This window comes from Patiria miniata, unplaced genomic scaffold (assembly GCF_015706575.1).
Source record: "Patiria miniata isolate m_02_andy unplaced genomic scaffold, ASM1570657v1 HiC_scaffold_3, whole genome shotgun sequence".
Taxonomy (NCBI): Eukaryota; Metazoa; Echinodermata; class Asteroidea; order Valvatida; family Asterinidae; genus Patiria; species Patiria miniata.
In genome coordinates, this window is record NW_024037069.1 from 44750649 (window position 1) to 44777411 (window position 26763).

Below are 26763 nucleotides of genomic sequence, written 5' to 3' on the forward strand. Positions count from 1 at the left end.
CCCTGCCATGTTTCCAGGCTTTTGGTTTTCCAGTGATTTCAGCGTCCTCATTTTGGAAAGACGTCCCCGGGATCCAGGACGTTTGCTTCAATCTGCTACGGATATTCTAGGCACGTTTTTTTTTACTTTAACACATTTGTGCCAACTCTCAAGGACCACACAAAACGTCCACCCAACGTATAATCGGCAGGATACGAAGATTATTATTATTATTATCATTAAACAAAGCGAACCAGGTAGAGTGGGAAAATATAAGTTACTTTATAGCAACCCTCACTCACCTGAAGCGTTGTCGAACTTGTTTAAATAAAACATGCAATGGTGTCCAGATTGTCAAAAGCGCTTAAAAAAACATTGCATAACCAGGCTGACTCGATGGGCTCAAAAGGTACACACTTGTGTGGCTTTACGTATTGTGCGCTAAAGCAACCCTAAAGGCTGGTAAATACGGTATTTACCGTGTATTTCGTGATGGGTAGGCTTGGGTCTTGGGGCTAGTAAGTCATTACTCGATCGCCCTTGCCCGTTCCTCAAAGCTAATTATAGTACGCACAAACTACGCGGCCGTCTTGAAACATGGTTAATGATGACTCCAACACGTAAAGACGTTGAACTGGTAATTGCGTTGAAGATACCACTTATTATGTATATAGGATTCGTTTACGTTCAATTATATGAGGTCACTTCAGAAAAGTACGCTAATTCCCGACTGGTATTGTTGGGTGCATGTTCCCCAAATAACACGTCATGTACACATTATGGATGTGATCCTGTGAAGTAGTAGGAAGGACTTTCACAAGCACCTATCGGCATGACGTGCTTTCGTCAACACCAAAGTTCAACGCGGTAGGTAAAGGAATCCAATGTGAGATTTATCTTGGAACAAGTTAAACTTCCGTCTTGCCTTTTGAACCGGAAATAATTAAGCTTGAGTTTTTCGAAATTAGCACGACGATTCGCTGGCTTAAAACTTCTCCATGCCCGTTTGGCTGTGATGTTTTGAACTTTAGTCATCACCAAATATTACTGTCGACTGAAACTGATCATCATGGGACTAGGCGAACGAAAACACCGTAGAAAACGCCGGAGACATCTCCGTCGCGATCACCGCGTCAGAGGCAGCCAGCAAGCTGGCCATCGCACCATCATCTCCCGTCGCCTAGCATCCACAGTTTACGCTGCTCTACTCATCGTGGCAATCGTGCTTGTCAGCTTCGGCTTCCCGCTCGTTCTCCTCGGCGTTGTCTTCATGTTCGAAGGAATGGCGTATCATCCATCGGAACCTGGAGTCATATGCATGGTCATGGGCGCCGTAGGAGTGTGCCTTGGAATGCTCATATGCCGATACACGCACAAGAGAGCCCATCGGGTTTCCCAGAACAAAGTTGGCGTTGCAATCAAGCCGAACACACACATTCCCACCACAGGAACTCCAAATGATCGCGAAGACCCTAATAGACCCCACGGAGATCCACCTGCAACTAGCATGAGCTGGTCGGAGTTGTCGGTTGGCAGTCAAGACTCTTCCTACGCAGGACAGTTTGGACCGGAATCGATCCGTAAGCTCAACCACGTAATCACTGTCCAGTCTCCCCGTCTTCACGGCCCCATGCACGGCCTGGTCACCATTCCAGCTTCACAACCTCCGAAGCCTCCGGACAATTACACAGTCCCTCCGCTGTCTGCTACGCCGGCGATAAAGTACAAGGGACCAGAGGGACACGGACTGCCGTCTATGACAAAGACTTCCGAAACATCGGCAGGTGCATCAAATGTTTGGACCGTTAGTACTACATCACACGAAATGAATATTCCTTGAAACTGTAATATTTGAAGACGAAAATGTTTTCAACAACTGATTTGAAAAATTTGATTAGAGACAATTGATTTGTGTACCAATGCCGAAAATGCTCATAGAACTTGAACCAAAAATGAAATGTAGGAGACGTCGAAAAGCCCAAGATAAGTGCACATCGGACTAATAAGGCGGTTCTAGGTGAAATTTACGGTCAGAAAAAACTTACATTTTAAAATGGCGGGGCACCTACTCAAATCCCTTCTTATCAGCACAGACCTATTTGGACCCGAATTCGTTTATAACTTATGATATAAGCACATTTTACGACAGAATTCGTTTACCAAATAATTATACTGTATAATCATTGTAATTGTCGATATAAAATACGCTGGTCAAAATATACAGTGATGACTAATCCCTTATTAAATAATTTTGTATTATATTGTAGCGAATAAATAGTACTAATGTGCGCGCAGCTCATAACACTAAGTACAGATCTGGCTGAAGTCCTTTCTTATGCAGTCGTTTTACATTTCACATTTAGAAAAAGAAAATTATAAATAAAAACCAACCCTTTTTCCCACAATCACATGATGAACGTTACAAATTATCTAAGAGAGTGATATATTTAGTGACCAACAAAATTTATCAATGAGTACATTATGAAACTCCCTCTTTAATACTTAGATAATAATATCCAGGCAAAACCAGGAAAATCCGGCCGGGGTGGAGATAATTCTGGGGGACATTTCCACACTGGTCTTACCATCACCTTTTACTATCTGATAATAAAACTGTGTCTGTTTGCCGCCCTCTTCCGACATCTGCAGGAAAACAAATCACCTGACTACAACACATATAGCATATACTGAAGTAGAATTGAAACTTGACAAAGTAGTCACACACGTTGCGTCAGAAATTCTGGCTCATACTTTCAGTTTACCGTTATCATATCAGCCGATCTTCAGTAACTCATCTCAAACAACTCAGTAGACCTAATGATGATTGCGTTCCATTAACATTCCATTAGTGGAGGGAAACAGATGTTAACATTTCAAACATGTGTAGCAAGGCAACATTGAAACTTGTCAAAATGCACGACAGAAGTTCCTAATGCGTTTGAAAAACAAAATTGTTAACAATATTAGTTTCCACTCAATGTCAATTGTAATCAGCTGATCTTCATTAATTCATCTCAAACACTCATTATTGATGATGATTATCTATCATTAACGCCACTAATGATTATGTAGTGATGGGCAGGCGCGGATCGGGGGGGGGAGGGGGGAGGTTGACCCCCCCCCCGCTCTGTTAAAAAAATCCATAGAAATTTATGAAAACAAATGCGAATCCCCTCCCCCCCCCCCCCCCCCCCCTCTGACACCCAAAATTGTATTACTGGTAATAATGCCTTTGCACAAAATACAGACAGAGCCAGCTTGGTTAGTGGGTATACTAGTGTTCTTTGATAAAGTGTTATTAATCGACGGATTTAAACAGCGCCCCCATTGAAAGTATGGTACAACCCCCCCCCCCCCCCCCCCCCCCCCCCCCCCCCAACCACCCAACAAATTTTCGGAGGCCAAGACTTAGTGTCCGGAGAAAACCTGTCTACATTTCCGATTTCTTTTTTTCCGATGAAATCCCCCCCTGCGAAAATTCCTGGATCCGCCCCTGATGGGGGAGCACAGGTGTCTAAAGTTTAAACAGTTGTGGAAGCGCTTCATCAAAAACGAAAATAGGACACTTGATGAGCGTTATGTCGCAGTGCATGCTTTCATTTCGTTTGAAGAGACAAATTATCTTGTAGCTAAACCATTAATAAAGCAATTAGACAAAAGAACATGTGCTTTTAATTTGTTGACGGGGCTGGCCCAATCCTATAAATATGAGCGGTTTTTCGGAGTTCAGTCAAGCAGTAGTGTGCCGCATCACTCTGACAAGATGACTCGTCTAGCAGTCTGTATTCTCCTGACCACTGTGGTTGTAGGTAAGCTAAATCTCACATCATTGTGCTTATTTTTCGTAACTTAAAAAAGTGATTTTGATTACTCAGAGACTCTCCATGCTAGCATCACTTGTCGAGAAGACACCTTACACTATAGCATGGGTCTCCCAATGTGGCGCAATTAATTTCTTTTCCAGCGTGCTGAGTAGTTTTAAGCCACATGTCTCAGAAGTGATCTAACGCCAAGTACCAATTCTATATGTTCATAAATACAATGTTTTCTTACCCAGTGCAAATTACGACAAAAAAGTTATGATGTTTTGACGCGAGTGCCCAATTATTTACATTCACCAATTCTTTTTTATTTATGTATATGTATATTTAGATTGCCAGTCGCAAAATAGGAAATGCATTTCTTACAATATTCTGTTGAGATAATAATGATTTTACGATACTTCACATCCAAGGATACAGGTTCTCTTCAGATGTTTTGAATTTGTTCATGTGCACCACGTTTAATAACCTCGACCCGCTTTTGCGCCAATGTTCATGACACTATTTATGGACTTCCAGAATTTAGGGGAGTCAGGTTGGCGCACTGTCCTCGCCTTCCACCGCTGTGGTCCGGGTTCGATTCCTGTCCTCGTCCACATGTGAATTGGGCTTTTAGTCCTATACCTGATCCCGTTGGTTTTCCCGAGAAACTTCTGGGGGTTTTCTCCTACCTCTAAAACTGTACTGTCGTCTCTCCTCAGGTTTCTTCAGGCTTTTGGGCTACAGTGCAAAGGGCACTTTTTAGGAATGCTTGGTTTCATTACCAGAAAGAACAAAATGAATAGATAAATAAATGAAGTTCATGCAACGTAAATAAATGCTCACCTATTAATGCTTCACCTATATATACATATTTTGTTTCCTTGGCTTGTTGGGTGCAATGAGGAAGTAAATCCCATTGTCTATTGTCTTAAACTCTCCTGAACACCAATATTGGAATACATTAACAATTAAAAAGGAAATAAATTGATTTGATTTTTTCCCAAGGGCTTTGTGCCGCTCGCCCTGGAGACCAAGGGCATAGTCGTCACGCAGGTAAGTGTATCACAACGGTAGCTAGCTTTTTCTTCGAATTGACTCCATCGATTCTTGGCAGCTTCTTTGAGCGTCTGAATTGAGACGAGGCAAAATACAAATCTTTGAGTTCGTAATAAATGTCGGGTGACTGGCTCAGCAACCGAGGCATTGTAGTCGTTATTCATCACTATAACGCCAACATGCGATCGGAGGACAATTTCATTGTCAATTCGAAAATTCCTTTGAAAATTGATGTCATCAAATTGAAAGCGAAAAGGAAAACTGACTTGGCGCAATGTCTGCCTGACTGCCCGCCGAAATATAAGAATTAGTTTTTGTTATCGATTCCACAACTCTGCATTTTTTTCCTTCTATTTTAACAGATAAGAAAATGAAGGAGGGCGATATAGTAGGTGAGTGGTCCAACAACATTGGACAGAAATGTAAATGTATCAGTTCCTCAATTTTTGATTTCACTTGATTGATTTTTGGTCGGATAAACAAAATGATGAAGAAAAATTGGTTAGTTTGCCATTAATATTGGGTAAGGTATCCAAATGGCGTTCTGTGGTTACGATATATAAAAACATTTCGAGAAAAATCAGTGTCAAAGTTCAAGGTTTTCTATTAGTTTGTAGTTTACCATCAATTAAAGCAATTTTTCTACCACGAGTTAAGAAGAATGTTGTAAACATGCAATACAAATTTAAGATTTTTTTGTCTTTATTGGGTTTTTGAAAAAGGCAGTTTTAAACGAGTTGCGCAACTTTACCATGAAGTATCACAAACATAATTATTTTGACAAAAGGATGTATCTTGAGAAAGCATATCCAAATGCATTTTTATTGCACTTTCACGATGCGTATGACGTACTACCTAATAAAAAGGCAAAATGATGCATCGTTTAGATATAGTTACGTCCTTTTGCCTTGTCACGCCTGGTCACATCAGAAAATATCCCAACATGCGCTATTTTGTGACGGAAACCGAATCAAGTGTGCGCCTACGCCCTGCTACCTTTGAAACGGAAAGTCACGAACTTGAGGGACCGTTAAAGGGAAACAGCGCCCCCAATAACGCCAGAAATTACTTTTCTCAAAAAAGGCCAAAATTGAAGTTATTTTGCCGTGAGGGGGCCTATCGAGGCACTATCCGTTAAAAAGCCATATCCTTAGGCAAGAATGTCCGTTATAAGGACAGGTCCTTGTATTTTGGAGGAGAGCGAAGTCGAGACTTTTTGCTTGTTTGTTGTGCTGCAATCTTTCAAAACCATATGTTGTCATTGAAATTCAATTTTCATTAACACATCTTTTTTTCGCATCCAGATCGTCGCAAGAAGGCGTATTCTAGCGTCGGTGAGTATTTTGAAAAATAAAAGTCGGTGTTTTTAAAAATTATATTTGACAATCTGTTAATACCGATAGGTCAAGCACAATTAAGGCTTTAGGTATGCGCCGTGGTCTCATGTGGACATTTCTTAACGCTTTCGTGTCATTTTTCTCCTGATGAAAGATCTAATATATGTCTCTGTCTCTATACATGCAGCCTTTTCATATAGCGAGGAGACCATGTTCGACTGTACTCCGGACGCCATTCACTGCGAGAATCCATACGGTGACTGTATTCCCAGCTATTGGCGATGTGATGGCATCGTGGATTGCAAAGGAAGCGAAGATGAAAATGACTGCCCATGTAAGAACAGGCCTCAATCCAACTGAACTAGTTTATCCAATGCAGTAATGAAATCAATCGGCAGTTTCTTAGATCATTTTGATGATTTCAGCTACGCCTTACTCACTTTATTTATATTGTTGATTTGTTGTCTTGTTTGATGTTAAACATTCATTGAGTGGTGGGTCATTTTGAAATGTGTTCATTTCAAGTTTCAAATTTATTTCAAGTTCGAGTGAACGTTCTGATACGCTTGACAAGAGCAATAAAGATCTACCGTTCATCTAAACGCAGCCTTGATAATTAATCCTTTTCTGTTCAGCTACCTATTCCAGCATGTATGAGTACAGCGATGAGACCATGTTCGAATGCACCGACAACGCCATTCACTGTGAGAACGCTTACGGGGACTGCATTCCTGAATACTGGCGATGTGATTATATCATCGATTGCAACGACGGACAGGATGAAACAGGATGTGAAGGTTAGAAGTGTAGAAATATGAAATTATGGTTTATCCCCTCATTTGAATAATACTGCAGTATGAAAATAAAACCAAAGAACACTTAACTTTAGGTGGAAGAGCAATAAACAGAACTTTTTCATTTCTTTTATTAATTTATTCTTTTTTCTTTTTTGTGCAGATGAAAAGCGAATGCTGCAGGCTAGGTTAGGTAAGCATTTTTCTAGCTTTAAAAAAGACTCTTGAATGATAAAACAATGAAGGCATCTATTTTTAAAACGACTTTACCAATTATGAAGTCGTTAAACCATCCTTTTGCAACAGTAAAAACGACCTGTTGACGTCAACTGACGACCCATTGTATGAGCGTCAGTTTTGCTCGTTCTACTCAACCCGCAAGCCAAGTAATTTAAAAGGGTCTTTAGAGAAATCTATGAGCCTGGTAGGAATTGTTGACAAGTCATCCGTCATTAATAATGAGATTGCATCACTCAGCAAGCCGCCATGCTGTGTGTAAAACAGCCGGATCTCGTACAGTTTATAATAAAAGTTTCATACGGATAATTATTTGAAATGTTTTGACTCACTGTGTCCGGGGAAAGATGGCGTTTAAATCTTACCCTCTTGCACTAAGCTGATGAAACTGGCTCGATAAAATTTGTCATGCCTTGTGCTCATGATCTGTAATTTTGCTTTTATTCCATTGGTAAATAACAAAAATATTTGGGATTGAAAGTAGGACATGTATTTTTAACACATGACGTAGTACGAATGGTGTGTTTGAGGTTTTTCGATACATTCACTAGTGTAGACCACTATCATGTTGCTGCCATTTATTTCTTATATACATTTCGTTACCCAGGGTGTGCTCAAACAGTTTAAAACTGGTCTCCATTGGGGCCCTGCACACACTACTAATGTTTATACACACATGTACAAATATAATGCATTACAAACTCAATACACCACAATGAAATAAAATAAAAGCATACGAGATTACTATCATACTACTATTTTAAATATTGTACACCATTACAAAGAAACGTATACAGTTTGAAACGACGAATTTGGAAATTCTTGATTTGCTTTCCCATTCAAATCAACGTTGCCAAAGCGAGGCTGGAAGGAAGAATAGTCTGGTTCCTTTTTGCACAAAAACATTATCATTCAGTACTGTTATTGGATACGGGAAACATGAATGCAATGGTGGCAGAATGATCAAGGTCTGTCATGGAATCACTAGAATTGTTCTTACTGTGTGATGAAATCTAGTAGACAAAAGTACAGATATGAGAGTCATGTAGGCCATAGCCTACTCTCCCAAATTTGTAATAATAAAAAAGGAGCCAGAATTTGTCCTTAACATGAAGTAAATGCTTAAATAATGACTTGTGTGGGGTTGGAACGTGCTACCGCTTTAATACCGTGCGGGTGCTCTATTAACTAAGTTATCTAGCTCTATTCTGGCGCGTGCGCAGATTGTCACTAGCCAGGGATCACGATGCTATAACATTAGCAATGATCAGAAACCTGGAATATAGCAAGCAGGCTTCACTCACAGAGGATACTTTCTAACCCTTCATCACATGAACCCCAATGGTCTCTTAATTATGTATTTGATTTTGATGAAGTAAACACCTAATATTCTACGGTGATTTGCTGGATAAAGAATTTGATAATCGAGACCATATTTATGTTTTTGTTTTCTTTTGTTTGCAGCAGACAAGAGAGAGATGGACGTTGCTGTTGTAGGTACGTAATCCAACCTGAATTGAAAAAAACTGTAATCTGATGCCTCATGCTGTGTCCGTAGCAGCAGTGGCGCAGCCGGGGGGAGGGGTATTTACCCCCCCCCCCCAATACTATTTGAACACTGCCCTTTTCCATTCAGTGCCTTTTTTGCAAGTTTTTAACCCCCCCCCCCAACATTTTCAAAGAATGCCCTTTTTCTAAACAAGTGCCTTTGTTTTGTTTTAAAAGCGCTCTTTTTTTACAACAAAAAAATGAGTGCCTTTTCTAACTAGGGACTGTAACGAAATTTGGGAATTTCGTGCGTGTGATGCGTCCCTGACAAAACATCATTGTCCGATAGTGTGTATGATCGTCCGCTTTGAACAGCGCCCTCATTGAGAGATAGTACCAGCCCCCAAAAACTATTTGATTTGTATACGGAGGCCAAGTGTCCGGATAAAAAACCTGTCTACATGTAGCACAGATTTAACCCCCCCCCCCCCCCCCAATAAAAATGACCTTGCTGCGCGTATGCGTAGTCTGTATTTGTGTTTGGAAAAAAAAAACAAGGACATTTTACCACTTAAAAATGCGTGATGTCACGCATGATTTTGTCAAGTATACAAAATCTTTAAATATACCGTTATCATATATTTCATGTCATAGAGCATAATGTTATATCTAACATGATAGAGGAAAGGTGAACATGCAGTAAATCTGTACCTTGTATTTTATATCTTTATTTCTTTTTAAAGATAAGAAGAAAATTCAACAGGCTCGATTTGGTAAGTGTTCTCATAGCTTTGGGCAACATTTTTGAAGGATGAAACAATTCAGAAGTCTACAGGGTGTTTAAAAAAAAGGAAACCGAGCTTATTTGGTTGATTTCTCGGGTATGACTAATTATTTAGGAAAATGGTAACCACCATCTGTTACATAACCATGTTTTCTTTTTGTTGACACCGTGGACTCCATTTTACCGTCACGGATGACTGAGCACCAAGTGATGTAACTGACATGCCAAAAATGGCCTTATACCACGGGCACCATAAGACCAATTGACAGTCATCAGAGAGAGACGTTATCGGGAATGCGTTCACAGCAATGGGGCAGAGATTTTGTGTTGAAAGGAAAGGGGGGCATGTTGAAGGACAGTGGGGTTAACGGACACAGTGATGAACCTTGATATGTTTTAGCAATTGAATATATGACTTTGATAATGTACGTCCTGGATTGTGTTATTTTCAACATGCTGAAAACTGTCAATTGATCTTATGGTGCATGTGGTACAGGGCCTTTTCTGGCATGTCAGTTACATCACTTGGTGCTCAGTCATCCGTGACGGTAAAATGGAGTTCCTGGTGTCAAGAAAAAGAAGACATGGTTATGTAACAGATGGTGGTTACCATTTTCCTAAATAATTAGTCATACCCAAGAAATCAACAAAATAAGCTCGGTTTCCTTTTTTTTTTAAACACCCTGTATTGTAATAATAGATGTCCCATCTTTAACAATTACGTTGTCACTTATCCACCCTTTCTTCGCGGGAATGCCTACCTGTTGACGTCAAACTGACGTCATAATAACTTTACGTAAATTACGCCTGTTCTTCATATAAAAACTCGCATGAAATCAGAGTTCTTTAGAAAACTCCTGACATTTTAAGAAAAACTTCTTGTAATTTATTCATCGAGCAGACTCCAACGAAAGAATCGTTTCTCGGAGCTTATTGCTTAAGTCCTACCTATTGCATCTTTAGTAATCAAACTATTGACGTTTTACCCGTTTCGTATACATTTTGTTTTAAAAGCTTTTAAGCGGTGACTTGACATATTTGTTTCCAACAGTCAACATTTTCCCGACAGTCATACGTGATCAATACCTGTATCTTATCAGAAGTCCAATCAATTTATTGATTAGACTTCAGAAAACTGTCATGTAGGTGGATTTCAGAAAACTGTCATGGCTTGGTTGGCACAAAACGGATCACCTACATGAAGTGTAATAAAAAGTGCTTCCTTCATGCTGTTATTTGGGGGTTTTTGCGAACAAAGTTTTTGACACACTGTGCATGGCGCAAAGTGTAGACTGTTTCCATTTCCCAAGATACAATTCGGTGAGACTTACGCCCCCAACGGCGACCTTTATGTTAACAGATTCTCTAGAATCCATCTAAGCTGTTTGGTATTAAGCCAAACAAATTGGGCATTGAATGTGATGATCGTGTATCCTTTTCTCCTTTTCATGTAAGCTCGTCATTCTTATTTCTTGTTTCTCCTTCCTTTAAAGACCGTACCGGTGCGTCAAGACATAACTTTGTGTATCGGGATGTCATGTTTCAATGCACTGATGATGACGACGTCCGCTGTGAGAACCAATTCGGAGGAGACTGCATCCCTGGCTTCTGGCGATGTGATGGTTGGGCTGATTGCAAGAATGCCGAAGATGAACAGGACTGTGCTTGTAAGATGAATTCAACTTCAGTTGTGCAAATATATGGGAGTCCGGAGAGGCCACATAAAGCTTATTCTCGATCATAACCCATCTAAAAACACGTTAAAATTGTGCAGCAGCAGGATTCCAGTCAAACCAGTGAGTTTGGCAGTTTTGAGACATCACCTTTTATTGAAAAAAAAAAATAATTTTGCCGACGCGCATGGCTACGGCGACGCGCGCGCATACCAGACACCGGAGACCTTTTTTTGGCCTTATCTTTTGGTCAGTTTGATTTACCAGGGACGGGGTAAGTCGTTAATCTATATTTCTACTTTTTTTAAATCATAGAACCTGTGATGTTATTAATTTTCCTTTTCACAGCGTATTCCTGGTATACCGGCATCTCATCTTTCGACCCTGACTGTGGTGAAAACGATATATACTGTGAAAACAAATGGCATACTGAATGTGTTCCGTATCGCTGGCGATGTGATGGTTTCATTGATTGCATTGACAAACAGGACGAAGAAAACTGCGAAGGTAAACAAAAAGTGAATTTCTTGCATCATTTTTCAGTTTTATTTATAATTTGGTTTCGAAATACTGGCCACAAGTGTTTGAAGAAAAAAAAGTTAAAATTGGAAGTAAACAATGAAGTGCATAAATGTACTTACAGATTTGTACAAGAAAGTGACTAGAATAGGCCGTGAACCTAAATGCTAAAAAAATGACTTGTGTGGGGTTTGAACCTGCTACCGCTGGAATACCGTGCGGGTGCTCTATCAACTAAGTTATCTAGCCCTATTCTGGCGCGTGCGTAGTTGATCAATAGGCAGAGATCACGATGCTATTACATTGGCAATGATCCGAAACCTTGAATATATATAGCAAGCGGGCTTCGCTTTACAGAGGATATTTTCTAACTCTTCATGATATGAACCCAAAAGGTCTCTTAATGGTGTATTTGATGAGGTAAACACCTAATATTCTACAGTGATTTTAATGAATAAAGAATTTGGTAATTGAGACCACATTTATTTTTGTTTTTTTCTACCAGACAAGAGAGAGATGGACGTTGGCGTAGTAGGTAAGTAATCCAAACTAAATTGAAAGAACTGTACTCGGATGCCTCATGCTGTGTCTTTAGCAGTGGCGAAGCCATGGGGGGGGGGGGGGTTACCCCCAATGTTGTTGGAAGACTGCCCTTTTTCATTCAAGTGCCCTTTCGTTTCGCAAGTTTAAGCCCAACCCCAAATATTGTCAAAAAAAAGTCCCATGCTTATAGTCTATATTTTTGTTTGAAAACAAACAAGGAAATGCTACCACTTTAAAAAGAGAGATATCACGCATGACATTGTCAATTTATTTCTTGAAATATACATGAATACCGTTAGCATTTCATTTCAAAGATCATAATGTTACACTTAACATTATCGAGATATAGAGGAAAGATGGAAATACAATAAAGATGTCCCTTATATTTTATTTCTTTATTTCTTTTTGTAGATAAGAAGAAAATGCAGCAGGCTCGCTTTGGTAAGTGTTCTCATAGGTCAACAGTTTTAAAGGATGAAACAATTCAGATGTTTATTGTTACAATAGTTGTCCCTTTTCTGGCAATTGCGTTGTCACTTATCCACCCTTTCGTCGCAGTAATGCCTACCCGTTGACGTCAAACTGACGTCATAATACTAATCATTAATATCGCTTGTTCTACATACAAAAACTCTCATGATATACCGGTAAGAGTGATGATTGTGTGTCCTTTTCTCCTTTTCATGTAAACTCTTCGTTCGTTTTTCTGGTTTCTCCTTCCTTTACAGACCGTACCGGTGCGTCAAGACATAACTTTGTGTATCGGGATGTCATGTTTCAATGCACTGATGATGACGACGTCCGCTGTGAGAACCAATTCGGAGGAGACTGTATTCCTGGCTTCTGGCGATGTGATGGTTGGGCTGATTGCAAGAATGCCGAAGATGAACAGGACTGTGCTTGTAAGATGAATTCAACTTCAGTTGTGGTTCATGAATTCATAGGACAGTTGGAGTGATTTAGGAATGCATGGGATTCATCCAATTTCTAGATGGGCCTCATACATTATTAGACTACAGAATGTATGACACCATTGCGGTTGTAGCATTTGTTCACAATCAATTGTTACCTTTTGGTCAGTTTCATTTTCCAGGGACGGAGTTAGTTGTACATCTGAGTTCTACTTTTTTTAAATCATATAACCTGTGATTTCTTTTTTACAGCGTATTCCTGGTATACCGGCATCTCATCTTTCGACCCTGACTGTGGTGAAAACGATATATACTGTGAAAACAAATGGCATACTGAATGTGTTCCGTATTACTGGCGATGTGATGGTTTCATTGATTGCATTGACAAACAGGACGAAGAAAACTGCGAAGGTAAACAAAAAGTGAAACTCTTGTATCATTTTTCAATTTTATTTATAATTTTGTTTCGAAATACTGGCCACAAGTGTTTGAAGAAAAAAAAGGTTGGAATTGGAAGTAAACAATGAAGTGAATACATGTACTTACAGATTTGTACAAGAAAGTGACTAGAATAGGCTGTGAACCTAATGCTAAAAAATGACTTGTGTGGGGTTTGAACCTGCTACCGCTGGAATACCGTGCGGGTGCTCTATCAACTAAGTTATCTAGCCCTATTCTGGCGCGTGCGCAGTTGATCAATAGCCAGAGATCACGATGCTATTACATTGGCAATGATCCGAAACCTTGAATATAGCAAGCGGGCTTCGCTTTACAGAGGATACTTTCTAACTCTTCATCACATGAACCAAAAAGGTATCTTAATGGTGTATTTGATGAAGTAAACACCTAATATTCTACAGTGATTTGAATGAATAAAGAATTTGGTAATTGAGACCACATTTGTTTTTTTTACCAGACAAGAGAGAGATGGACGTTGGCGTAGTAGGTAAGTAATCCAACCTGAATTGAAAGAACTGTACTCGGATGCCTCATGCTGTGTCTTTAGCAGTGGCGAAGCCATTGGGGGGATTTACCCCCAATGTTGTTTGAAGACTGCCCTTTTTCATTCAAGTGCCCTTTCTTTTCGCAAGTTTAAGCCCAACCCCAAATATTGTCAAAAATGCCCCATGCTTATAGTCTTTATTTTTGTCTGGAAACAAACAAGGAAATGCTACCACTTTAAAAATGAGTGATATCACGCATGACATTGTCAATTTATTTCTTGAAATATACATGAAAACCGTTAGCATTTCATTTCAAAGATCATAATGTTACACTTAACATTATCGAGATATAGAGGAAAGGTGAGAATACAATAAAGATGTCCCTTAGGCTATATTTTATTTCTTATTTGTTTTTGTAGATAAGAAGAAAATGCAGCAGGCTCGCTTTGGTAAGTGTTCTCATAGGTCAACATTTTTAAAGGATGAAACAATTCAGATGTCTATTGTTACAATAGTTGTCCCTTTTTTGGCAATTGCGTTGTCACTTATTCACCCTTTCGTCGCGGTAATGCCTACCCGTTGACGTCAAACTGACCTCATAATACTAATCATTAATATCCCTTGTTCTACATACAAAAACTCTCATGATATACCTGTAAGAGTTCTTTAGCAAACTTTTGGCACTTCTAACAAAAGCTTCTTGAGATGTATTTATCGAGCAGACTCCAACGAAATGATCGTTTCTTGGAGCTTATTGCTTGTGTCCTACCTACTGTATCTTTAGTAAAAATTTTTAATTTTTTGGGGGAATATTGAACACTTTACCCATTTCGTATCAATTTTGTTTTAAACACGTTTAAGCCCTGTCTTGAACAGTCAGCATTTTTGCGACAGTCATACGTAATCAATACATGTATCTTATCAGAAGTCCAATCAATTTATTGAAAAAACCTACCGTGACGATAGCATGCCTGATGATACCTAATTGATAGGGTCACTTTCAGAAAACTGCCATGGTTTGTTAAGTTAAAAAGGATACCACACCTATAGTTTAAAGAAATTGTTTCCTTCATGCTGTTATTTGGTTTAATACGAATGTTTTGAAAGCTTTTGACACACTCTACATGGCGCAAAGTGTATCAACTGATTCCGTTTCCCAAGATTCAATGCGGTGAGACTTGCGCCCCTAATTGCGACTTTTATGTGAACAGATTCTCTAGAATCCTTTTAAGCTGTTTGGTATAAAGCCAAACAAATTGGGCATTGAATTTGATGATCGTGTATCCTTTTCTCTTCATGTAAACTTGTCATTCTTATTTCTTGTTTCTCCTTCCTTTACAGACCGTACCGGTGCGTCAAGACATAACTTTGTGTATCGGGATGTCATGTTTCAATGCACTGATGATGACGACGTCCGCTGTGAGAACCAATTCGGAGGAGATTGTATCCCTGGCTTCTGGCGATGTGATGGTTGGGCTGATTGCAAGAATGCCGAAGATGAACAGGACTGTGCTTGTAAGATGAATTCAACTTCAGTTGTGCAAATATATGGGAGTCCAGAGAGGCCACATAAAGCTTATTCTCGATCATAACCCCATCTAAAAACACGTTAAAATTGTGCAGCAGCAGGATTCCTGTCAAACCAGTGAGTTTGGCGGTTTTGAGACATCATCTTTTATTGAAAAAAAAAAACTTTTTCATTTTGCCGACGCGCATGGCTACGGCGACGCGCGCGCATACCAAAAACCGGAGACTTTTTTTTGGCCTTATCTTTTGGTCAGTTTGATTTTCCAGGGACGGAGTAAGTCGTTAATCTATAGTTCTACTTGTTTTAAATCATAGAACCTGTGATGTTATTAATTTTCTTTTTCACAGCGTATTCCTGGTATACCGGCATCTCATCTTTCGACCCTGACTGTGGTGAAAACGATATATACTGTGAAAACAAATGGCATACTGAATGTGTTCCGTATCGCTGGCGATGTGATGGTTTCATTGATTGCATTGACAAACAGGACGAAGAAAACTGCGAAGGTAAACAAAGTGAAACTCTTGCGTCATTTTTCAGTTTCATTAATAATTTGGTTTCGAAATACTGGCCCAAAGTGTTTGAATAAAAACAATTAGAATCGGAAGTAAAAAAGAAAGTGAATACATGTACTTACAGATTTGTTTAAGAAAGTGACTAGAATAGGCCGTGAACCTACGACCAATGGAATACCGAGCAGGGATATCATTGCTCAAATGGCTTCAGGAAACCACGGCCTTCGTGTCACAAACCGGATTCCTTACATGAATTTATCAAAGTGAAATGGAAACCGTCCTTTTTTCAAGATGCATTACGGGAAAAGTGAGACATTCGCCCCCAACGGCGACTTTCTGCGGACCGAACCTCTACAATCGTTCTTCCCTTATTAATGAAATCTTACCAATTTCGGTGAGGCTGTGAAAGAGATAGCCAAATACTCATTACTCCTTTCTATTATTATGAACTTGATCCGGTTGGATTTTGTTCTTCCTTTTTAGAGCGTGCCGCTGCGTCAAGACGTAACTTTGTGAACCGGAATGTCATGTTTGAATGCACTCATGATGACGACATACGCTGTGAGAACAGATACAACGGAGATTGTATTCCTGGCTCCTGGCGATGTGATGGCCTGCGTGATTGCAAGGATGGGGAAGATGAACAGGACTGTCCATGTAAGGAGAATTCAACTTTAGTTGCAAGGGGTCATGAATTCAAAGGACTGTTGGAAGGATTTAGGAATGAATGATAATATATGAGATTCTTGCACTTTCCTTCACATACAAGGCCCACATTAAAGAGTGTGTACATAAAAATACTCGGACTGTTTGTTCACAACTATTGCGCACATTAAGTTTGTTGTCAGTTTGGATTTCCGGGGGTGAGTTATATATTATGTCAATCCTTTCATCTTTGTTTTATATCAAATGTTTCCCTTTCAGCGCATAGCAGCAGCTGGAGCTTTTCCTACAGCGACGGCGGAATGTTCGAATGTACTGACGACGCCATTCACTGCGAGAACCCATTCGGTGACTGTATTCCTGCCGATTGGCGATGTGATTACATCTATGATTGTGACGACAACCAGGATGAAGAAAACTGCAAAGGTAACATTTATGATTTGTTTTCGGAGTACTTAGAATAACAAGGCAAACAAATGACTTAAAATCAGTTACATTGGGCCAGGGATCACGCCAAAAATCACGATGATAGCAATATTAACCAAAGGATGTATGCAGAGTAACAGCATACTAGCATCTCCGAGATAGGATAAGGCTTGGTTTTATTTTTACTACAAATTATCAAAATAAATGCAATATGGAACCTAACTAGCTGCAGAGGAAGTACCTGGTGGACTGCAGTGATTTGAAGATCGAGATGTAAGCTTTTGCTTAATCGAGACTACATCCTTATGTTCTTTTGTTTTTGGTTTTATTTGTGTTTTTACAGACAAGAGAAAGTAGACGGCAAAGTAGTAGGTAAGCAATTCAACACCATTTGAATATAACCATAAATATAAATTATTATTTCATATTCCGATGTTGTTTCCGTTCAGATATTTTTGATCAGATATCAGATAAAAAAATAGAAAAATTGTTGGTGATTTTGTGGCTAAGTTGTACGTTTTCAGCTATTTAGGCGCATATTCAGAGCAGTAAAATCGTCGTATAGGACACATCCTTGGCCGCCGCTGTTTGCATGCAGTTAAGTTAAGCATTTTGGTAATTGTCTTCAAAAACATCACTTTTCTTATTTTATTCTTAGGTCGTGCGATGGGAGAAAGAACCAACTAAAACCACGTGACACGTCAATGAATGACCACGAAAAGCTTTATTTTCCTTAGTTTTCTTAGTGTATAATTTGCCGTAGATATAGGCTTGGAACAATAATTTGTTTAATAATCATACAATGGTTATTATTCTGTTCAAGTAGTTAGGCTTTCAAGTTTTATCTTCTGTCAAAAAATAACCACAATCTTGACTGCATTACTGGACGAGGATTAAACTGTAAAAATACCTTAAAGGGCCATACAACATACCTGCAATTAGCTCATAAAGTATAATGTATCAGTAATAAATGTGACTTCAACAAAACAGTGTAACTCTTCATATCGAGTCCGACGCAATTCACTTAATTTTTCTTGGGGGGGGGGAAGGACTCGGGTGGTTTATAACACGAAGTGGATTAAGATTGAATTAATAATGGAGCGAAAGCGTCAAAAAAGGTACAGCGTAGCGAAATACCGGTATGTGGTAAACAAATGCCAGTCGTTCACATCATTGCGACCCTGTAATGATATCTACGAGGCATTTGCGCAAACCGATTACTTCCAGTATGATTTTGTCTGCTGATGTATCACTTTATGGTTAAACAGTTTTTTGGAATATAGTCCACTTTTCACACGATATCATATACTGGTCAGCTCACATTTTAAGTCATTATCCCTCTCAGAAAAATATTGATAGCAAAATATCAAAAAGTAGAACCTAAAGGAGAGAGTTTATGATTCAACAGTCATTTGAAATGAGATTAATCAGATTAGGAAAGTTTTCTTGATGGACGCTTGACTTGATTTTCAAATCAAAACTTATCTTAAAGAACTTACATCTGTATTCTTAGGCAATATCGCAATTTATCCATCCTTAATAATTCGTGACTCTTGATTTAATATTAACAATGACAAGCCTTAAGTAGAATCTATTTAGATGAATAAAAGTATTCAGTAATTCTAAAAAGCAAGGAAATCTTTGTTTTACTGATGCTTGATGGAGTGAGCCCATGCATGCCCGAATAAAAAAAAAACCTTAAAATACAATACCAAAGAGATCAATCAGAATATATCGCAAGATAGATCGCTAGCTTCTATACACACAATTAACGATAGAAGAACTAGAGGAAACCATTAATCACACGTTCTTCCAATTTTTACAATACCATACATGCACAGTGCTCACACAAAAATATCTACAAGAGATCTCCACAAGATTTTTTTGAAATGAATATACATGTGTATGTTTTTTTTTCCATGGCAGAACAGTCGCTTTTTACCCGAACAGCTTTTGGAGATTCACGTGAAAAGGGTAAAAAAAGGCAAACGGAAAACAAATGGTTCCACAGTTTTTACAAGTCAGTGTTCTGAATCAGTTTTAAAATCAAGGATTTTTCCAAGTAATGTGCTTTTGCACTCACTTCTACTTTTAAATAAAATTTCAAATCTTTATATAACAATTTAATACAACACAAAATGGGGATAATGTACGTAGAGGTAAAACTTATCCAGTAATCGATGTTGAACTAAGCTTACATTCTATTCCGCAACTACTACAGTTCCTCGCACTATGGCCCAAAAATGTATCCTAAATTATGTGCAATAAAGGTTTAGGCACAATTTGTAGGAAAACACGTCGAATTTAAATCGATCTTATCTCAAATCTAGACTCGTGCATTATCCTTGGTCTGTTCACTCACAAGCGTGGTATAACACCCAATCTGCGTGTGGGTAACCCCGCGAAGTCACACCAACGTGCACTTGAGTTGCTACAGGCTGGTGATATGTACCGGCATCCCACTCCAAGAAAGCCTCCTGCTGTCCTCCTTTACCGACCTTGACCACGCCCCCTTTGTAGTCGATCCAGAAGGGGCGGTATTCATTGGCGTTAACCAGACCTGCCTCCAGATGTGTTGCAATTAAATCTGAACACATTTCGTGAAAGCATGGTTTCATGACTGCCCGTTGATTCCTCATACCACCGATATCTGGGCAGAAAATATGTCTCGTTATAAAACCTCGCTTGTTACTTTTGTCAAAGCGTAAGAATCTGTAGCAACTGTGCACGCCAATTACCATTGCTCCTTGGATAAAAGAACGTGTAACAGATACAACAAAACATATCTCTTAATGTACTTTTCAAAGATAATAATTCTTTGCAGATATTTACCCCTACCTGCTTCCAGTTTTTTTTCGGCCATTGTGTGTGTGTGTGTGGTTTTTTTTTTCAAAAAACTCCAATGTGCAGTGACGACACGTGTGTACATTAATTAGTTTAGGCTTACTACGTGCAGTTGTGATACTTTTTTAGGGCCCTGTCACACTTCTGCGTATCCTAATTCCTTATGAGTTGCGCATTGACATTTTTTTCATACGCAGTCGTACGCACAATACGCACCTCGTATGCATCTCTGTCGTTTTGTGTAAGTTTTATGCATACGCATGGTACGGCCCAGTACGCCGGATAGTTTTGGGCATGCACAAAACTACGCTGCGTACGCTGTTACGCAGGTCATACGATATAAATACGCAGCGCATCGGTCCCGCATCGGTCGAGTGCGTTACGAGTACGCTATGTGTTCGTGACGCACCCCGTCAGCATATGAGCCACCTGTATTGGACTTATACATAGCGTACTTGCAGCGCAGATGCAACGCACGCTGAACAGTGAGCGGCGCAAATGCGGCGGGAATACGCTCAGAAGTGCGTCAAGCATGCGGTCGGCATAAGTCGGGTGCGTCCGGAATACGCTCGGCATGCGCACTGCATACTGACCTATTCGCATCCCGAAAAATAATGTTGTGCACTGCATACGCAACTCATACGCATCTCATACGCAATGGATGCACTGAATTCGTTACTTGTACGCTAGATGTGCGTTGCACATAAGTCAAAGTGATCAAAACATTTCGACGTTAATTGAGCGTACGGCTGCGTATTGAAAAATTTTGATAAGGAACTCGTAAGGAATTAGGATACGCAAAAGTGTGACAGGGGCTTTAAGGGCCCTGTCACACTTCTGCGTATCCCAATTCCTTATGAGTTGCGCATTGACATTTTTTTCATACGCAGTCGTACGCACAATACGCACCTCATATGCATCTCTATCGTTTTGTGTAAGTTTTATGTACGCAGGAATACGCATGGTACGACCCATACGCAGGATACTTTTGGGCATGCACAAAACTACGCTGCGTACGCTGTTACGCAGGTCATACGTTGTAAATACGCAGCGCATCGGTCCCGCATCGGTCGAGTGCGTTACGAGTACGCTATGTGTTCGTGACGCATCCCGTCAGCATATGAGCCACCTGTATTGGACGTATACATAGCGTACTTGCAGCGCAGATGCAACGCACGCTGAACGGCGAGCGGCGTAAATGCGGCGGGAATACGCTCACTGAGAAGATAAGGAACTCATAAGGAATTAGGATACGCAAAAGTGTGACAGGGGCTTTACTTGATCGTACGGCTGCATATTGAAAATTTTTGATAAGGAACTCATAAGGAATTAGGATACGCAAAGGTGTGACAGGGGCTTAAACTTAAAGAGAAACGTATTGAGGTGTGAGCATTAAACTGCTACTATACAACTTACTTATATCGGCAAAGATGGACTCGTCTGTCTTGTCTTCTGCCAGGACGATACCCGCAGCATATTCAGTCTTCACCTCAAACTCCAGCCGGAAAGGCATGTTGAGTGGCTTGATGTTGAACTTGTAGGGATCGTCATGCAAACCCCCCTCAGTGAAGATTGAGCAAGCTGCTGTATCAGACAAAATCAAAAATAACGAAAAAAACGAAAATACCTCTTTTATCTATGTTTAGACATGCACATTTTCAACTGACATGGGAATTTTGTTTTGAATTCTCGCTTGATATGATCTTAATTGAGAATTCAAAGGAAGCAAATTTCAAACAAAGTGGAGATTTCTGGAAGGAAAGATTACCACTTACACTTGCTCTCATCGAGTTGGCTTTTGTTCAGACGACATTCCTTTCTGAACGCCGCGAATGTCTTATTGCGGAGCATGGTCAGATCATCACCGGCTGCAGCCGTGATCATGGCGCTACACATCTCTCCTCGTACAGGCAGCAAAAAGATTGCGATCTCCAACCAGATTTGAAAGAGTAAAGCCAAGACAAGATGTGAAGCCTTTCGTTGCAACATAATCATGTCTTTCTGACCAAGTACAATAAATATCTGACTAAGCAATAATAAAGCTTGCTCTTAAAAAAAAAAGCAAGATTGTTTATTTCTTAGTTCTGTTTCGTTTCCATTATTACTGTATGCATTTTGCCATGGTCACGCATATAGAAATGCCGCGCAGAACCGGATCGATATCAAGCAAATGCATTGCTCAATCACTATTAGTTAAAGTCTTGTTCGTATTCATGCAGGCAGAAGTAACGCAAAGCTAGCGGGACTCGCCACCAGGGTAAAGTCACGTACCTTAATTACATGCTTGATAGGTTGCTTGATTAATATTGCAAAACAATTCCGAGAATATTTCAGACGAGCCACCTCTTTTAATGTATTCACTGTCCATGCAGTGAGACATAATTTTGGATGTAATGCAGCCTGCTATTGGTAATTGTAATTTTTTTTTCAAATTTGTGAGAAAAAAAATACTACAAAATACCGGCATTATAAAGGTACTGTCCATGTTATTTTCAGGGTTCAGCCGGAAAATATAAATACGTATTTTTTATTGTTTGTGTCTGGCAATTCAAAAGTTGTTTACTCCTGATTGAGACGAAAACGAAAAAAAAATAAGGCCCCATTCTATTAATGGAAAAATTAATTTAAACCTGTGGAGTTCAACTTTCGGCCCGACATTATATTTAGTTACCGCGTGTTAGACTGGTTCCCGAGACTTATCAGAATCGACAAGAAATTTGGACTAGTCTACTTGCAGGACACCTATGTTGTGCGCCAAAGAAGCACATAAAGCCCTTTTCCCAAAAGATAAAACATTGGCTTATCTTCAAAAAAAGAACTAATCAAATTTACTGAAGATTAATAATAAATTTTAGGACAAAAAAATTTCCAAGCTATGACACTCTGGCCACAGTTGAAGGAAATTCAGTTGTATTTTTTACCGCAAGCACAAACGCAATGCTCCCGAACGCTTTCCCGATCAGCATGACATTTGGTGACTTTTCCTCGCTGTTATGATATCAAAACCATTCTGTATGACGTCCGTCGTTTGAGACTAAAATTTATGATCACATGGCGTGTGTCTCACCTTTCCTGCACAAATTTGTTGGTTTTGGGGTTTATAACAATGTCAATTGTCTAATTGGATGGATATAGAACCAAATAATGTTTGAACGAAATGTAAAAGCTTTCACTTGACAAATGTAGAAATTCTGCCCGAAATCATGGGCCATATTTTTACTTATGCGTGGTACCCTGTCTCTTCGATAAGCGTTGTTATATACAACACAGCCGGGCCCAGGCTGTGCTGGACATTGCATGCTGGACAACGTCTTCATTGCGTACGCGTACGACGCCCATGGTTTGGACTTCTGTTGCCGTAGCGAAACAAATTACAACAATGTTTTCATATTTTTACCTGATGGAGGAAGCTGAAATTTGGTTGGTTTAGGAAAGGTAAATATGTCGTTGGGCAAAGTGTTTAAAGAAAATAAATCGTAGATCTACGCTTTCGCTGTATGTACGATGTTAATAGACCGCTTGCAGACGCGTTCGATAATTGACGCGCTAAGGAGAGCGACGCCATGTTATGGGACAAAATGTGCGTGAATTGATATACGCCTGTCCCACAACATGGCGTCGCGCGCCTTCGCGCGTCGATTATCGAACGCGTCTGCAAGCGGTCTATTCGTTTTAAAACTTCCTTACGCGCGCGCGCACCCATAGTAACAGTGTTGCGTACGCGCGCGTCAGTCTCACGCGAAGGTGGTTGAGCGCATGTGTAGTGCTGTATTGTTACAAGCTGCCGTACGACCTTTGTAAATTTGGCCAATCATTGCCTTCCATGGGGCTGGTTTCAATGCTGGTTCAGGGGCCATTTTTTTCGCTTGTTCTTTGAAGCCGGTCATTATCACCGTTAATGCACGGCCACGTGATCGAGTCTCGACCAATCAGAAACCATCAACTCTCCAAGATATTTATTAATTTACGTTAATTTGTTGCGCGTCCACGAGAGACAACAAAAATGGCGGAGATTTATCGCACTGTGAATGAGCGCGTGTGGACACGCTGCCGACCTAGTCTTTTTATTCAATATCTATCCGATTCGTTAGTGTGACGTCACCTCCAGCACTTTCTGCACGATTGGAACCGGAAGTTAACGCAGCTCGAGCGTTTGCAGCCAATGGGCGCTAGTAATCAGGGGTGTGCGCGCGTGTATGACGTTTTTACTAACGAACCGGATGTTTAAGATAAATTCGTTATCGCGCTGGCGCTCGTGGAACACGGAAAATGTAGTGCGTCTGTGTCCCACGTACCCATAGATACAGAATAAAAAGACTAGATCGGCATCGCGTCCACACGCGCCCATTCACAGTGCGATAGATCTCCGCAATTTTTGTTGCCTCTCGTGGACACGCAACAAATCAGCCTCGACTCCAGGGGCGCGTGCTCGTTCCTTACACTTACCCCTGGATGTGATGATGGCGTAAATGACGCTGAATGGCTATTCACAGCGTACTGCGCGGGCATTTCGAAGATTGAGCTAACAACAGGCAAAAGATCGGCTGGTGGTCAATTCAAGAGATACAAGGATTGCCTTAAAGCAACCATGAAGCAATGCAACTTCAATGTGAGTATTATCACACGAAGGTGCATCAAGCTTCGAAGCCCGTCGCATCAGGGAGGCTGAGCTGAAACGACAGCAACGAAAATCTCGTGAGCTAGATGCTTCCCTACGTGTCCAGCCCCACCCCCATCCTAGTGTGTCCAGTGTAGGACCGTAGCTTCCTGGCTAGAATTGGACTTATTAGCCATCTGCGAACACACAACACCAACTAGTATGGAGATGTTGGCTGTCATCTTCGAATTTCGAAGGACGAACTATATATAAATATAGCTTTGCACGTAATGTCACGTACGAAAAAAAATTGATGATTTAAAAGTCGCGATGCCTGTACGATATGGATTATGTCAGCCGCGTGTTTCGCTAAAAAAAAACCACTTGTACCTGTGGTTGTAAAGGCACGAAAGGGGTACGTACATTTAATACAAATCTTTGCTAATTATCACAACGTCCAAACGTTGTGTTTGAAAGGATTGATTCTTCAAAATCACATTTGTTATGATTTTAAAGATGGCGTCGACACGTAAAACGGATAAACTGCAGCGCTAATTATAATGTACCGTATTTTGGCACATTTAAATTACACAATTCCAGGGGTTACGATCGCGCAAGGCATGATGGGAAACAACATGGCGCTGCAAGATCGTACCCACGGGGCACGAGGTTGGCAACAAATAAACGTAAAGTAATTGAGCTAAATGTATCTTTCCTCCAGCACGTGACCTACCTCAACGCGCGCGAAGCTAGAAATGCGCACCGAGTTTTTACGCGATGCGCGCGGGCGTTAGCGATGCATAGACCGCTTGCAGACGCGTTCGATAATCGACGCGCGAAGGCGCGCGACGCCATGTTGTGGGTCAAGCGCATATCTATCCATGCACATTTTGTCCCACAACATGGCGTCGCGCACCTTCGCGCGTCAATTATCGAACGCGTCTGCAAGCGGTCTATTGTGCACTGCACTGTTCGCGTAAACGACGTTGCGTTTGTCACGTTTTCGCGCATTATTTGTATCTTTCCTCCAGCACGTGACCCTCCATGCAAGTCCGCGCGTGTGGCCGCGCTGCCGATCTAGTCTTTTTATTCTATTGTTGATGTACCCTAACGTGGCATGGCCACTAACGTGGCGCACTTTGATTTTTCGCCTGTAGCGCCTAGCCAGAGCAAAAGTTTTAACTGAAATTTCACAGAAAGTGAAATTTCATCAAGTTCTAAACACTCCCGTTCATAAATTGCGAGCTTATTTACCCGCTACAAAGTTAAAGAAAAAGTTATTTTGGCGTGATTTTCCGATTTTATTTTCAAGTGCAAAGTGAAACCTTTGAAAATGCCCCGAAAAATAAGAAAATAATTTTCTAACAAACATCTTGCTGGGTATGTAAGTAAAAATAATAATGATTTATCAGAATTTATCAAGTTTACAGAAATTCTTAAAAGCTGATTTGGAATTTTCTGAGATTTATTTAAGTGCGCCACGTTAGGGAACACTCCGCCACTTTGTGCCCAATTTCCGGACGACACAGTTTTTAATTTCGGCTTAAGTTTTATGAAACCGAAATTGTTCACGGAGGTTAAATAGCAAGCATTAATAAGGTCAAAGTACCAGTATTTTACTGCATGAATTTCAGGTTTGTCAACAAATAGGTTTGGCAACACTACACGAGGAAAGTTGGGTAAGCTTCGAAGTGCGCCACGTTAGGGAACACGACTATATATTTCTGCCCATACCACTCGACCTTCGGCCTAATGGAGATCAATTTGGGACGCAGACGCACTGCATTATTCGGTTTCCACTCGCGCTCGCAAGTACCGGAAAGTATAAAAGGTCACGCGGCGAGATTCCTCGCCGCATCAAGTTAGGCTGCATGACAAAGATTTCGGCGAGGTCGTTGCGAGGGTTACGCAATCAATAATATTCTCGCTATTGTTCAGATAATCCTTATATTAACGGGCCAGTTGCTTTGCACAATAACTTGCGTAATGTTTATATTTATTTGAGGTATGACAGATACATATAGGAAAGTGCTGTTTGGTTTGGGTAAATACAAAAGACTTTACCCAAATCAAACAGCGCCCCGCTCTTGTGTCTGCCATACCGCAAATCACTGGCGGCGGA

General features: G+C 40.3%; 3 protein-coding genes across 4 annotated transcripts; 2 read left to right on the plus strand and 1 right to left on the minus strand.

The window, feature by feature from the left end:
- Positions 1 to 5203: 5203 nt before the first annotated feature.
- LOC119736852 (sortilin-related receptor-like) lies at positions 5204 to 8169 on the plus strand. The gene is made up of 6 exons (XM_038210862.1): positions 5204 to 5230; positions 6143 to 6172; positions 6363 to 6509; positions 6811 to 6972; positions 7133 to 7162; positions 8123 to 8169. The coding sequence occupies exons 1-6, from the start codon at positions 5209 to 5211 to the stop codon at positions 8167 to 8169; spliced, it is 438 nt and encodes a 145-aa protein (XP_038066790.1). The 5' UTR covers positions 5204 to 5208.
- Positions 8170 to 8677: 508 nt separating this feature from the next.
- Positions 8678 to 17948, plus strand: LOC119736374 (very low-density lipoprotein receptor-like). Its single transcript, XM_038210386.1, has 16 exons — positions 8678 to 8703; positions 9438 to 9467; positions 10972 to 11145; positions 11500 to 11658; positions 12176 to 12205; positions 12625 to 12654; positions 12942 to 13115; positions 13377 to 13535; positions 14041 to 14070; positions 14488 to 14517; positions 15410 to 15583; positions 15944 to 16102; positions 16595 to 16768; positions 17036 to 17200; positions 17544 to 17572; positions 17859 to 17948. The coding sequence occupies exons 1-15, from the start codon at positions 8685 to 8687 to the stop codon at positions 17555 to 17557; spliced, it is 1521 nt and encodes a 506-aa protein (XP_038066314.1). The 5' UTR covers positions 8678 to 8684; the 3' UTR covers positions 17558 to 17572; positions 17859 to 17948.
- An 846-nt stretch (positions 17949 to 18794) lies between these two features.
- Positions 18795 to 22175, minus strand: LOC119736375. 2 transcript variants are annotated; one of them, XM_038210388.1, is made up of 3 exons: positions 21820 to 22175; positions 21461 to 21625; positions 18795 to 19850 (listed from the first exon to the last, which is right to left on the minus strand). In XM_038210388.1, exons 1-3 carry the CDS (start codon positions 22037 to 22039, stop codon positions 19555 to 19557), a joined length of 681 nt encoding a protein of 226 aa, XP_038066316.1. In that variant the 5' UTR covers positions 22040 to 22175; the 3' UTR covers positions 18795 to 19554. The 2 variants fall into 2 exon arrangements, with proteins under 2 accessions (XP_038066316.1, XP_038066315.1); XM_038210387.1 differs by having other exon boundaries at positions 21461 to 21628.
- Between the last annotated feature and the right edge of the window lie 4588 nt (positions 22176 to 26763).

Excerpts from the sequence above, each read along its gene's own strand:
- LOC119736852 (XM_038210862.1), top strand. The coding sequence starts at position 5,209 with ATGAAGGAGGGCGATATAGTAG. Across the intron at positions 6,173-6,362 it reads GAAGGCGTATTCTAGCGTCG|CCTTTTCATATAGCGAGGAG; the intron begins GTGAGTATTTTG and ends CTATACATGCAG. Across the intron at positions 6,510-6,810 it reads AGATGAAAATGACTGCCCAT|CTACCTATTCCAGCATGTAT; the intron begins GTAAGAACAGGC and ends TTTTCTGTTCAG.
- LOC119736374 (XM_038210386.1), top strand. Across the intron at positions 12,206-12,624 it reads GATGGACGTTGGCGTAGTAG|ATAAGAAGAAAATGCAGCAG; the intron begins GTAAGTAATCCA and ends TTCTTTTTGTAG. Across the intron at positions 12,655-12,941 it reads AATGCAGCAGGCTCGCTTTG|ACCGTACCGGTGCGTCAAGA; the intron begins GTAAGTGTTCTC and ends CTTCCTTTACAG.
- LOC119736375 (XM_038210387.1), bottom strand. The coding sequence starts at position 22,039 with ATGATTATGTTGCAACGAAAGGCTTCACATCTTGTCTTGGCTTTACTC. Across the intron at positions 21,629-21,819 it reads CCAACTCGATGAGAGCAAGT|CAGCTTGCTCAATCTTCACT; the intron begins GTAAGTGGTAAT and ends TGTCTGATACAG. Across the intron at positions 19,851-21,460 it reads GTCCATCTTTGCCGATATAA|ATATCGGTGGTATGAGGAAT; the intron begins GTAAGTTGTATA and ends TTTTCTGCCCAG.